This window comes from Helobdella robusta (genome assembly GCF_000326865.2).
Source record: "Helobdella robusta unplaced genomic scaffold HELROscaffold_33, whole genome shotgun sequence".
NCBI classification, from domain to species: domain Eukaryota; kingdom Metazoa; phylum Annelida; class Clitellata; order Rhynchobdellida; family Glossiphoniidae; genus Helobdella; species Helobdella robusta.
The window spans coordinates 695,741-710,493 of NW_008704623.1; the positions used below are offsets into that span (position 1 = coordinate 695,741).

The 14,753-nt window shown below is 33.1% G+C and overlaps 3 protein-coding genes across 3 annotated transcripts in view; all 3 read right to left on the reverse strand.

Annotated features, from left to right (window-relative positions):
- HELRODRAFT_82463 (hypothetical protein) overlaps positions 1 to 1,360 on the reverse strand; it is a gene marked incomplete at both ends in the record, with an annotated part of 10,210 nt that extends 8,850 nt beyond the window's left edge. The window contains one exon of the mRNA XM_009022739.1: positions 1,172 to 1,360. Coding sequence (XP_009020987.1) covers positions 1,172 to 1,360 — 189 coding nt within the window. The remainder of the gene's footprint in view (positions 1 to 1,171) is intronic.
- A 3,827-nt stretch (positions 1,361 to 5,187) lies between these two features.
- On the reverse strand, positions 5,188 to 5,424 carry HELRODRAFT_82456 (hypothetical protein; the record flags this gene model as incomplete). Its single annotated transcript, XM_009022740.1, has 1 exon — positions 5,188 to 5,424. A coding segment is annotated over one exon (237 nt), but the record flags the coding sequence as incomplete, so codon positions are not given.
- A 7,585-nt stretch (positions 5,425 to 13,009) lies between these two features.
- Positions 13,010 to 14,753, reverse strand: HELRODRAFT_175305 (hypothetical protein; the record flags this gene model as incomplete). The annotated part of the gene is made up of 4 exons (XM_009022741.1): positions 13,010 to 13,051; positions 13,203 to 13,411; positions 14,004 to 14,240; positions 14,417 to 14,753. 4 exons carry the CDS (start codon positions 14,751 to 14,753, stop codon positions 13,010 to 13,012), a joined length of 825 nt encoding a protein of 274 aa, XP_009020989.1.

Sequence of the window (14,753 nt, forward strand, 5' to 3'; positions counted from 1 at the left end):
GCTTGTGTGCGTGCGTGTCTGGTTGGGACCGCTTGTATCTGTGCGTGGGTGGATCCAAGTTTCATAAATATATGCGTTATTGGGTGTATATATTACTTAAACGTTCATCTAAATACACACACACACACACACACACTCACACATACTCACACATACACGCATACACACATACATGCATACAGGTACACATATACAAACAATTACCTTTAGAATGTATCAATAATAATGACTAAATATGTTAGAACTGTCTATAAATGCCTATTCCTAAATAGACATTGTCAATTTATCTATATTTATTGAGTGAGTCAATATTTAATTAATCTGATGATTTCAAAATAAATGTAATACACGCTATGATTGTGTTAAAGATGAAACTGGGAATAGTATCTCTTGACAAAAAATTCAACAGAATTCCCCAATATAAACTGCTTCGTGTGTTTGACGGCAAGCTGGCGTGTGTTGGAAGCGTCTGATGAAATCAACAAAATTAATGCTAGCAGTATCAGCACATGAGATGCCTATGTAATTTTTGAATTATTTGCGTCTTTGTATTATTTCACAGTCTGTCTTGTGCAATCTACTATTTTTAGCTTCATCGTCAACTTTCTCATCTTATAACGAAAATATTAATCAGAAGAAAAATAAATAATAATAATTATAATAATTATAATAATTATAATAATAATAAAAATAATTTTATGTGACGCTTGGGCATATAGCAGAATTGAGTAGGATGAATTGCCAAATTTTGTCATAAAATGTCTTCACCAGTATGTACGTCCTACTCTTTATGTTTTATGTTTGTCTTTTGGGTGACTCTAAACGTTAAAAAAATTGCTGTAGGTCAAAAGTTTTGTTAAAATCAGGCCAATCAATCAATAATCAATAAAGGATGGATCACCAACACATTCTTAATAAACAATATTTCGTTTTTATTTTAAGATTCAGTTTTAATAAGTGAAAACTATTAGAATTGGTTTTTGACAACCGCGAATTGTTATATTTAATTATTATATATTAATATTTAATTATTATATATTTATATTTAATTATTATATATTTATATTTAACTATTATATATTTATATTCAATTATTATATAATCATATAATTTATAAAATGAAAATGTATGAATAATAACAAAAACGAATAAAAATGAGCGAAGCTTAGACAGTAGTAAGTATAACCTTAGGTCTGAGCCAGTCTAACTTTACTTGTTTGGCAGCAGTGTAGAATACGCTGGACTCTGCAGCTGGGAAATCCGGATCTTCAAACAAACTCCCATTCTTCAGACATTCCGCTTTCAACTCGTCGTAATTTTTTCCTGAAAAAAATTTTTGTTTGTCAAATTTACTGGTCATATATGTAATGTTCCAAAAATATTTTTCGTCTCAGAAAATTTAGTATTTTAGTATGCGATGTCTCAAAAAAATATATTGTCATTTTAATCGTGCAGTCTAACTTATGTACGCTTGCAATGCCCGTTCTCTTTCGTAGCTCAATGTAATGCTATTATGTTTGAATTTCGAGTTTAAATCAGCATTTATTCCAAATAAAATTAAAAAAACAAATAATAGTCAGCTGTTGTTTGGTTTCTATATTCTACATTTAACTTATCAAATTTTCTATCTAAATTCAAATTTTGAAAAAAAAAATTCCACGTGAAAGATTTTTAACAAAAATATACATACAAACATTATCGCAATACCTAGCAGATATAAAAAAAGAATAATTTCTTTTATATAAAAATTGTTCAAATTAAATGATAAAATTGAAATTTGTAAAAACCTTTGTAAGTTATAATACTCTTCTTAGCAGCAGTTTTCTTCGCCGATAGACTCGCGGCTCCTGAAACCTTCCCATACTTCTTCGGACCTGAAAAACTGCCACTGAAATCGCCTTTGGCGCCATTAAAACCGCCATTTTGCATCTTTTCCTTGCCGGTAGCACTTCCAAATCCTTCGAAAACTTGGGCAGTTTGGTAGACCCGTCCAGAACGGCTGTTGGATCTTTGGGCCATTTTGGGGACGTTTAGACTCCCTTCCTATGGAAACAGCTGAAGGTTATTCCAGCCAAGAAGAGGAAACTACAGTGAGAAAGAGATCTGTAGCTGGTGTCGCTTTATCGAGGTTTGTTTATATAACTGTGAGAGAGTCGAGTGCGAACTTGTCATACAAAATATATACTTATATATTAAGTCATTATCTATTGTATATATTATATTTTACAATTACCAGCTTATGTATGTATGTATGTATGTATGTATGTATGTATAAACGAATGTTTACGAAATGACAGAATGATGCATAAGTGCTATCACATGTCTCAGCTCTGCAAATACGCAGTTATCTAAAATTAAATCATAACTAAATCTCCAACACGCCAACACAATAACACACACACTCACACAAGCACACACACTTTGTAGAAATATGGCCAGGAAAAAATTTCCCAAATGTGCGTACAACCTTGTCTTTATGATAGAACATGTGTTCAATCGTGACGAGATTCAGTTAGTAAGTTAGGTAAGGTAGATAGGTAAGTTAGATAGGGATGATTTCAATTGTAGGTAGGATAGATAGGAAACATCCAACACCAATGTAGTTGAAAATTGCACATTACACGCATCAGCGTATTACACACACACACACACACACACACACACAAACACATACATACACACACACAAACACATACATACACACACACACACAGAGAGAGAAATACATACATAAATAAAATACAAATATTAGCTATGTTACTTGCTCCAGTTAAATTTTTACGAAGAGCCCATTCGTTACCTGAACAATTTCTGAAGTCCAACTCACCATATTTGTTTAACTTGAGGTGAATAAAACTCCAATAGGTACATCATCAATTAAACCTCAACATTTTTTTGAATTTTAAAACTAATTATTCATCTCATCTTAAACTACAAAATTTTAAATTGCTTCAAATTAGTCGATGTCACACAGACTAGAGACCTCATTCGTCAATTGTTTCGCGTCGGTAATTATTTTCCTTACGAGATTTAACGTACGCAACAAATTCGTATTTTATGAGAATTTCAGTGTTAAATTTTTTAATGCATTTTTTACAATTTTTCAAAAATTGTAATTAAAAATTTGAAGTGGGCTGTAGGGTCGGGTTTAGACCCTGCAGCCCACTTTAACTAGAGTCCCTTGACTACTTAACTATGTAATAATAATCATCATTCTTACAAGATCAAATGCTTTCAGAAATAATCGGTGATAAATAATATTAATAATTGTAATATTGTCAGTGAATTTATGTCTTCATTTCACGATACCTCTTTTAAAACAGACAGACCATTTTGAGTGAATTAAATCGAAAAATTCATTTTCTAACGAAAATTCTTATCTTACATGTACGCATTTAAGACATCATTTCCAGATAATAAAAAAAATCAAAAAATATACCAAATGAATAAGAAATGTAATACCGGAGGAAGAAATGTGAGAAATATCACTGAACAATGTCATCAAGCGAATCCCACAAACACGGGCCATCAATCACACACGAAGTTCTTTATACTTTATTAGCACATACGTAAGTCCTGATCAAACTTGTAAAAACATAATTATCATTAATAATTACTATTATTTAACAATATTATAACAATTATAACTATTTGTTATAATAAATTATTATTATTTCATTATTTATCAGACGGTTTATTGCGTTATTCCCAGATATAAGAATGATATCTTGATGTCGTTGTTGGTGTTATTAACGCTGATTCTACTATATACAATGTTTTAGTTGATAAAAATGAAGAAGTAATTATGATGACGACGACGATGTTTTCAAATATTGCTATCAAATGTGATGATGAAATGAATAATAGCAAGATGATTGTGACGGTAATCTAGGTGGTACATTATTTTTCAGGCGACAACAATTTCGGAAAGAGGGATGAAAGCGACGATTTTGTGGTCGACGTCGTGGCGACAGTTGTCGACAACTGTAGTGAGGCAGATGACGCTAATGATACTGATGATGTTGACGGCGATAATGTCGCTAGCAATGATGACGACGACGAAGGATGTGACGTTGACATGAATTGGAGTGAAGGAGTTGGATAAGGATGGGCTTTGTGGTAAACCATGTACGGGACGTTGTCCGGATTCTGTTCATTGTTAATGTCTTTAATGTTATCGTCTCTATTGCTATTATTGTCGTCGTCGTTGTTGTTGTTAGAAATGTTATTGATGTGAGAATGTTCATACACAACACCTCCACAATCATCGTCCCAAGTGCATTCCTTGGTCTTAATAGCTATAAACTCAAGCGGTTGATCGAATTGATGGCTGTTAATGTTGTTGTCGTCACTGCTGTTGTTGTTTACGTTGATGTAATTGCTACTGCAGTAGAAGATAATGATGTTATCTTGGAAGAGATTGTAGCGGCTGTCACAGCCACTGTCCACGTACAGTAATCTTGGATCTTGTGGTTTTGTGGCTGGTGCTACTGCTGTCTCGATGCTATTTTTACTGTTGTGGTTGGTTTTGCTTCTTTTATTCTTACATCTACCATCATCTTCATTGAAATCTTCTTCATCGATGATAAAATTATCATCGTCGTCGTCGTCTTCGTCGTCAGCCTCACAGTTAAAGCTCTGAACCTTATTATTTCTGGTGGCATCGTTGTTGTGGCTACTTCTACTGCTGCTGCTGTTGTCGATGATGTTGAATCCATCTAATTTTTTGTAATCGCATTTCTTCATTTCATCAATGTGGATAGATTTCAGAGTGTAAGCAACCTTCGGGTTGATGTGGAATCTCTGGAGCATCTCATTCAAGCAATGCTGTAGTTGATGCTGTAGTTGATGCAGTTGATGTCGTTGCTGGAGCTGGAGAAAGGGCAGTTGTTGCTGTAGCTGGAAAAAAAAATGTAGTTGTTGTTGGATGTGCGGTGGGTAGTTGAGCATGAGATGCTGCAGATGCAGTGGATGCAGGTACTGCAGGTTCTGCGGGTCTAGATGCTGCTGCTGCTGTTGAAAGTGTTGTGCATGATGTTGCAGTGCATGGTGTTGTGGCTGTGGCAGATGCTGCTGTTGTTGTTGTGGTAACTGCTGTTGCTGCTGCTGGTGATTTTTCGCAGCTTCCTCCTCTTCCAGCTTCAACTGAAGGAATAAAAAAGAAATGAATGCATCGGTGCATAACAATCAAATTTCATCTGCCCATCTATCATCACATACATTCACCACAAACATCATCATCTTCGCCATCCTCCTCCTCCTCCTCACCATCATCATCATCTTCCCCATCATCATCATCTTCCCCATCATCACCACCTTCTTCACGATAGCTTCGGTCTCTTCGTTGAGTTCTGCATGTGAAAACTTGCACATCTGGCCATTGTTGCACTGACCTTTCAGATGGAAATACTTGCAGGGCCAATCACGTGTCAGGGTCAAGGTCGAATCGAATACAGGTCGAGGTCAAATTTTGAAAGGTGGATTAAGGTCAATATAGAAAGGTGACTTTTAAATCTAAAACCGAAACAAATTTTATATAAATATGAAAAAAAATCAATAAAAAAAACTGGAAAGGATATTATGATAGTATGGACACTCGGACATCCTGTTACAGTGGTCCATGACATAGAACTTGCAGACACTCTGCTTCTTTAGTTGTTCTACGTTGTGGTCGTAGGTGCAGTCGGCTTCCTGTTGATGACGTTGTTGTTGTTGTTGGTGGTGGTGTTGGTTTTATGATGTCGTTTTTGTTCATTTAATTTGAGTTAATTTTGTCCATAAACTCAGAAAATGTATGGAATAGAAGAAAGGAAACCTTTTTGCAGAAGCCATTGATGTAGAACTTGCAGGGCTGTTTCTTCTGTGGACCCTGCTGGTGCTGCAGCTCCTTCGACTTCAGTTGCTGCATGCGTTCGCGGTACTTCTGGCACTTATCGAGCCTCCTCAGTTGAGATTTCGTCAGTGACCTGATGAAGTTCCTACATCTGCTGCTCTTTTTGCCATTGACTCTGCTAGTGCTGCTGCTGAGAGGGTTGTCAGTGTGGCTGCTGTCGCCGCTACTCTTGTCCGCTGTAACAAACAGTGGCTAGATTGTGTGCGTGATGACGTTTTGTGTTTAGGTTAGTGAAAAATTTTTTAAATTTAACATGTTTTTGTCTATAAATCAAGTGAAAAAATTTCAAATAGCGCGCGCGCGCGTGTGTGTATGTATGTTTGTGTGTGTATGTGTGTGTGCGTTTGTGTGTATTTGTGTGTGTGTTTGTTTGTGTGTAGGTGTTTGTGTAGTAACGAATCATCTAATCTAATCACCAAACACCTACTGACAACAACAGAAAAGAGCATCAAGTACATATCATCAGTTCACCATCGACAATACAAACAACAAGTGACAAATGGATTGTACCGGGGAAAAGATTTCAGAAGAGAGTTAAAAAGTTATTTGTTCAACAAAAGCATTTAATCACAGTACAATCCTCTGAGGAGTGAATAATAATAATAACAATAATAAAACATATGACAACAACAACATCAACAGCAACATCAACAACAAAGCCGTCATATACCTTCTTCTCAGTTGCAGATACAAGGGGATCCAGATAAATATTAATATTAGTATTATAATTATTACTATTATTATTATTCCTTACAGCATTCAAATTCAATTTCATCTTCTTCCCACTAGAGTCAACATCTGCGTCCTTCATACTTTTGCATCTCTTATTATTATTATTATTTCTATTATTATTATGATTATTATTATTATTATTGTTGTTGTTGTTGTGATCAATAAATTTTTCATTCTGGCCTTTGTAGCTGTAGTTAACCCTATTATAACTCTTATAACTCTTATTATTGTTATTTTTGTTGTTATTTCCTCTGCGTTGCCCGAATTTTCTATTGCTGTTTGCGTTGTTGCATTTCCTGAAATTCGAAAAAGGCTTGCGATCACCTTTTATGTTATTATTATTATTATTATTATCATTATTATTATTATTATCATTATTGTTATCATTATCATTATCATTATCATTATTATTATCATTATTATTATTGCTGTTGTTGTTATGGCGTTGTTGTTTTTTGGAAGGGTCATCGGTATCGAACAAGTTGACGTCGTCGTAAGAAACGAGTGACCTTCCATTCGACGATGAAGATGACGACGACGATGAGACAGTAAATGATGATGATGATAGTGAGGTTGCTGCTGCTGCTGCTGGTGGTTTTGATGATGATAGCAATGACGATGACTGTAGACAATAATCATAACCTCTATTTTCACCAACACCATCATCATCATTCTTATTATTACTATAGTAATTATCATTATTATTATAGTAATTATTATTATTATTATTATAACTATTATTTCTATGAATCACAACTTTACCATCACCATCATCATCATTGTTTTTGGCAAACATGCCCCTGAGACCATTATACATTGTTGTTTTACTAATGTTACCATCATCACCACTACTACTATTATTATTATTATATGTAGTAGTGGCAGTATTTGTAGTAGTAGTAGCAGCAGTAGTAGCAGCAGTAGTAGTAGAAGTATTCTCATTGCCATTGGATTTAATATTGGCATTTTCAACATTAATATCTGGGCACTTGTCCTGATAACTGACTCTTCTGTTGTCAATTTTTATGGCAGTCATACCGACGCTCGCATATGAATCTGATCCGGCATCGTCCAAATCGATGTACTTTTTCGGCTTCTTACGAATCTTCTGTTGAAGAATAAATTCGAATAATTTAAATAAATTTGAATAATGAGTAATATGAGACACTTTAATTAACTGCACATAAAATATTACATCTAATGGATTGCATTTAAATCATAGTTAAATTAAACGAACAATCAAATAATAACAAAACTGACAATGCATCGCTCAGCCTTAGATGATGAAGATGATGCTTCATTTGGCTTTCCAAAAATACAATCTTTTGTTGGGGATAGCTCAGACGTCGACGACAATGATGATGATGATGAGGCTGGCTCAACATTTACTGCATTGGTTATTACTGCAGAACAGCTGGTATGGTAAAATGTATAAAAAAATTAATTAATTTATCATTACTTTCAGCACAAAAAGATTTAAATTTAATTTATGCACTGTAAATTTTAACTAAAACTCAATAGAACAAATGAAATATAATATATACGAAATAATATTATTTACTTGAAAATTATTTAAAAATTCACTCTTGAACCTCGTAAGTTCTATTATATTTAATTAATTTAAATTTAAGTCAAAAGAAGCTACCTAACTAAAACTGACCTTAACTAAAATTAATTCTTTTAAATTTAGTTAGTCTTTACTCTTTAGTACTCTTTTTAACTCTTACTTAAAACTCCTAACCAAACATTACAAATTACAAAACAAATCTCTACTTTATTCATTTATCTATTGTTCATTTCACAAATAACCAATTCAATAAACAACACAGTCAAAAAACCATTGAAACCCATAAAAAAATAAAGTTGAAAATGAATATAATATAAATAATATTAATTAATAATTTAATATTAATTTTAAAATATTAAATAATTAATTAATTAATTTAATATTGTACAAATAACATAAAAATAAAAAAAAATAATGGCAAAAACTTTTTCTCGTCGCTGTCCCCATCACCCAACTCCGGAACGGGATGCAGAGGTTTGGAAAATAAATTCAGAAGTGCCATTTTTTAGAAAGTTTAAAGCCGCTGTTTCAAGAAACGAACATCTGACAAAAAGCGATAAAACAGCACCAAAGAACTGAAAACATACAAATAACCGACAGTAATTGATTCATGCATTAACATGTAATATATCTATACTTAATGTTAGATATCTATATTTAATGATATATATCTATATTTAATGATATATATCTATTGAAATAATTATCTATATTTAATATATATATATCTATATTTAATGATATGTATCTATAATTAGTGATAAAACCTGTATCCAATTTTTTAACCAGAAAATAAGCAGCCAAATAACAAATGATCTAATGAAATCCTGGTGTAGTCCGATTAGCAACTTAACAAAATTAAGATGATAAAAATTGAGCTATAGTATTTCGTCTAAAACGTCATCTTTGATTAAATGGCTGGACAGTTAAGAGTAGCCAACATTATTGGATAGCGATAATTTGGTATACAAATGAGGTTTTATGGTATCATTATTTTAAGTATTTTCGTATGAAAAATGTATAAATATCTCATTGATATAAATGTAAAAATATATGAATAAAATCAGAGGAGCGTTTATAATAATATTAACTCAATATATTTGAGTTACTACAGCAATACGATCACTTCTTTGATAATTTGTGTGTTTGTATTTATAGAATTAAGTCAAATTATTCAATGAAACATTTCATTTTACTTTTTAGAAAAATAAGTTATCGGTATCTTCTATCTTTTGCTCTTTTTCCGGTTTCAGCGATATTTGTGTTTTTCATTTTGAAGTCTTCTCTGATGTTCAGTCTATGTTTTTTTTGGATGACCTCTTCTTTTCTTACCCTCCACATTGTTGAATAAGGCCCTATATGGTAATTTCTCTAAATTCATCCTGTCTACATGTCCAAACCAAGATAATCTTCTTTTTCCGAGTTCATTCTATTATGTTGCTCTCTTCACCAAGTTTTTCTCTGATGTTGTCGTTTCTTATTTTTAGTATCTACTTACACCCACGATCTGTCTCAGACAGTTATTAATTTCGACTGCTAAAAGTCTGTTTTCATTTGTCTTTCTAATTATCCATGTTTTTGATCTAAGTATAGATCATCTGTGAAACAATGACGGTTTCATATCTTTCCTTTGGTTTACGCTGAACCGCCTTTTAATGACATCCTTTCGGATCAGCATTTGAAAGATACCCTCAAGAATAAATAATAACAATGTCTGACAATCAATGGCCGATACATAATTTAGCGGTTGGCTAGATGATATATAAATTATAAAAAAGATGACTTTTTTGCTTATTCTTACTATGCTTTACTAGGATCTCCTATAATTTCTTTTTTTTATGATCTGGTGTGGAGATTCTCACTACAGATCCGCCAATCCTGACAATGGTTACAAAAGTAAAAAAAATGGAAACAAAACTTCGTTAAATCATTTAAAAAAAATTATTATCGCGAAAAAGTTTCGCTGTAATTCTAAATCAATAATGTATGTCCAATGCACTTATTGTCAACGCTAATAGGTTGGTTTCAATAACGGGACCCTTCAATATCCATATATAACTTTATATAACAAATTAAATAACCCTAATATCATTCCCAAATTCTAAGTTTCATACTAAAAACTGGATGTATAGTATACGTACAATGGTGTGATGGTTAAGATGACTGGCACTACAGCTGCAGTGACTGAACTATTGCGAAAGACCTACTCCAGTCACATGCAATGTGTGTACGTGTGTGTATGATTGTGTGTTTGTTTATGTGTTCGTGTGTGTGTTTGTGTACGTGTGTTTGTGTACGTGTGTGTTGCGTTGATTCTCACAAATTTGCCTGCACTGTTCATGTGTGTTGCTGATAACTCTGGAATAGGTATTACTACTATCACTACTACTACTACTTCTACCACCACTACAACAACTACTACTTTTATTACTACTACTACTACTACTACTACTACTACTCTACTACTCCAAATTTTACTCCTGGTACTACAAAAATTACTACCACTCTATCTAGCCAAATTCACGTAAACATTCTCTTATCGAATATATACTAAAAAATTTAAAAAATTAAATAAATATTTCTTATCAAACGATTAAGTCATTAATTATTATAAAAAAAATAGAGAATCGTCTAATAATAGTTTTTAAATGATAATAGAAAATTTAAAAAAAATAATTTTTTGTTTAATAAATAAATAAAATAATGATGAAATTTTTAATCATTTGTTTAAGTAATGAATCGAAATAATCAGAACTTACGCATATATAAAAATAATTGACGTCTATCTTGCGACGAATTCAACTTATCAGATTTTTACGTAATCTTATCTACAACTTAAAGTTACCCACCCACAATGGCATGAACCACTGCAGATGCTCCTGTATAAATAAGCCGGCAGGTTCAATCGTTATATCGCATGGCTCGCTTTCAAATCAAAGTTTTTCAGTTAGTTCTTTACATTAAATTACAATAAATTATCGATCAGGGTAATTATTATAAATTTAACAAAAAATTTGTTTTTAACATTTTATTCACAATAAATCATAATTCTAAATATGATAAATACTTAATTATTTAATCAACCATCCAATTAACTTAACTTACTTTATTTTCACCACAAAGCAATGATTAAAACCAAGAAAGAAACGTGAGAATGAATTGCCATCACTTCCTCATCTTCACCATCACACTCAACCACTTCATAATTGCAGAAAAAGATTATGACGTACCAGTCCCATCATGCTTCCAATGCCCACCAGGACCTCCTGGACCCCCTGGACCCGTTGGACCGCCCAGCGCTAGAGGAGACAGGGGTATTCCCGGCATACTTGGATTTCCCGGAATAAGCGGAGCGCCAGGAAATCCAGGTATGCCGAGTTTTCGTGGTATTGCAGGACATCCAGGACTAAAAGGTCAGCCTGGAGCTCCAGGGCCCCAAGGCTCACCTGGACCAGTGGGTGGGTGTTGAATTGATTTTCAGATTCGACAACTGCTGCCTGCTGCGTTGTGACTACAATTTTTCAAGAACATATGAAGATGCTTATATCGACTGCGCTCGTGCCATTGTTCTATTTATAAAAAAAATGATTATTTAATTTTAAATGACACGAATATGTCGTTATTTTATTGGTTTGAATTATTTTTGATTTGAATTATAAAATAAATTAAAACTTATTAAATTTGAATAAATATAATGTTAAATAACGGTATTATAAATAATATATTTAAGTAGGTTGAAGTAATGCTAAAATATACCGAAACTTGTTGGGCTATGCAAATTGACAATGAAAAGTTCGATCGTAAAACGTAGCAAAAAGAAAAGTTACCTTAGTTTTCAAGGTATATATTGTAAATATTTTACATGTTGTTTCTTGCATCAAAAGAAATCTCGCAACAAATTGGTAACACCGACGTGATGAAAGAAGCAAGCAACGAGAGTTCCACATCCAATGCGAAGCTTTCTTCTACAACACAGTGTTGATCCCGGCAATTCTACTCATCCATCACGTCGCCAACACACGCGCGACGATCCGGTGGGGGAGTGTTGTCGGATTGAAATTCCTAACAAACAAAACTAATAATCCCCTATAATAAATAATAACACCACGAGCTAACAAAGTAATTTAGGCAAGCTATACAAGAAGAAACTGCGATACGATTCTGATCCGTCTGCTGGTGATACCACGGTGGGGACTAAACACTTGTCCAGCCTATCCAAACGAATACTATTCTTTTCTTCTTTACACTCCTGCTCACTGCTTTTCCTGGTTTGGTGTTCTCTAACCCAACAATACAGAGATACTCTGACCGATCCGTGATACCCAGAAATCTTGACCATTCTGTGATACTAAAAAACCCTAATCTATTTCCAACAAAAAATGATAAAATAATCACTAAAATATTCATTGGGCAAACTTTTTGCTGTGAGGGCCGCATTGAGAACTATTTTACCTTTGAAGGGCCGCATAGGTACTTAAATAGCAAATTTTTTCGACCCGGGGAGAATTATTTTAAGATTTGTGGCATCTTTTTTTGGTCATAATGTCTGGTTGACGACTTTTTTTTGGAGCACAAGTCATCGCGGGCCGCATAAAATACCTTCGCGGGCCTTAGTTTGCCCACCCCTGTTCTAAATAACCAAACCGAATTAAACACATTCAGTTCAAAACAAATTTATAAATTAGTATTTTCAACGCTTGTGTTAACTGTACATGTTCCAACTTGTATTCGATAAGTTTAAAATATATAACAATAACAAATTAATACAAAATGAAAAATTTAAATTTTGAAAATAAAAATTTAGTACAAGTGGCATTTCAAGATGTAATCTCGTTACTAGCAAAATATTTTCTTAGGATCTGGTACAATAAAAATAAATTTCATTATTTAATTAAATAACTAAAAATAGTGCTAAAAAATAGTATATATCAATTTAAATATGTAGGCAAAATATCTTTAATTAAACAAAATTTAAAATAAAAATATTTTTAATTAAATAAAATAAAAAACCTGACCGATACTCTTTCGGCAAAAAAGAGCCGACGAATTGATGTTATTAACCGCTTTAATGCAGTTTGTTTTATTTTGAAATTTTGTCCATTCAGCAAATGACCACGCCGAATCATCGAATCCAGTTTGGAACCATCCAGCCTGATATGTTTCACAGCACTTCCAGGATCTGTCGGTCAGGATCGGGAATAAGCCATTCCCACTGCAAACTGTTGGGATCGTTTGGGAATGTTTATGAGTCAATCAATCAATCAACCTTCGTTTAGCGTCCAGAGACCCGGTTCCCCGAGGTAGGACGTTGTTTTCTTTGCCATCAACTTTTATGAGTAACGTTGAGAAATTTCAGTTTATAAAAAGGTTTTTTACACCAAAGTATTTTAAAGTTATTTGTGTGGTAATAATAAATATTAATTACTTAATTATAAATTTTAATTAATAAATACAGTTACGTGTTGTTGAATGTCTTTTCAAGAAATTAATAATTTTTATTATGGATTTGTTATGAAAACTTCGTTCCAAAAGAAATTTTAATTAGTACATGTGTTGTTTATATATCTGCTAGTGTGATGTATACCATATTTAACAATAAATTTCATTTTGCTATTATATTATTTACAAAAGTTTATTTCTAAACCCCCATAACACTTTAATAATTAAAAAAAATGTTAAATTCATATTTTTTTAATTGTATTTCTAACATGCTGTTTAAAACCTAAATTCTATATATAAAAATCTAGCAAAAATCACCCAACACTATGATAATCTCATGAAACGAATTCAAGGCATTTTAAATCGCCTAACCCCTGATGGTATGATTGTAGGCGCTCCTGTAGACTACGACAGCCAAAGTACGCACGGATATCTTCACATATATCAATGTATCATCTGAGAAGTTGTACGGCTGGCTCAGGATACCATCTACGTAGATACTTGATGTGTGGCTTTCGTGTGAGAGTTGTACTGCAAAATCTCTTTCAAAATCTTTTCGCAAGAAGTTAATTAACAGGTTATTTTTTGTTTCGTTCAACGATATTTTTACTGTGTTTGTTAAATATTTTAAATTTTAGTACAAGTATCATTCATTAGAGGTTAAATTTTGAATTTAAACATTCTTTTAATTAAAATTTAACAATGGTTGTACAACAGACAGCAATAAAGTTTCAGCAAAAAAAGGTTTGATATATTTACCCACATAAAATTCCATATCGACTTACTTTTATTCACATACAACACACATTTCTCATCCGGTTCGAGCACTCTGCTAAGCAGCTTAAATAACCGACACTCCCAATTATCGGATCGAATATCGAATCCAACACATCCGACTTTGCGAGAACAGTACCAGGAGCACAACATCAAAGCCTTACATGTTCCATAACTCGAGAGGCTGTACGTTCCAGTGGGGTTGCTTCCTCCATAGCAAACATCCTTAACATTGCAGTCGTAAACTCTTCTGTAGTCACTCAGATTTCGTACTGACAATATGGCATCCAGTGGGATCACATTTTGGATGATCATGGCGCAAAGCTGGAAAGCGACAACTAGCACCAT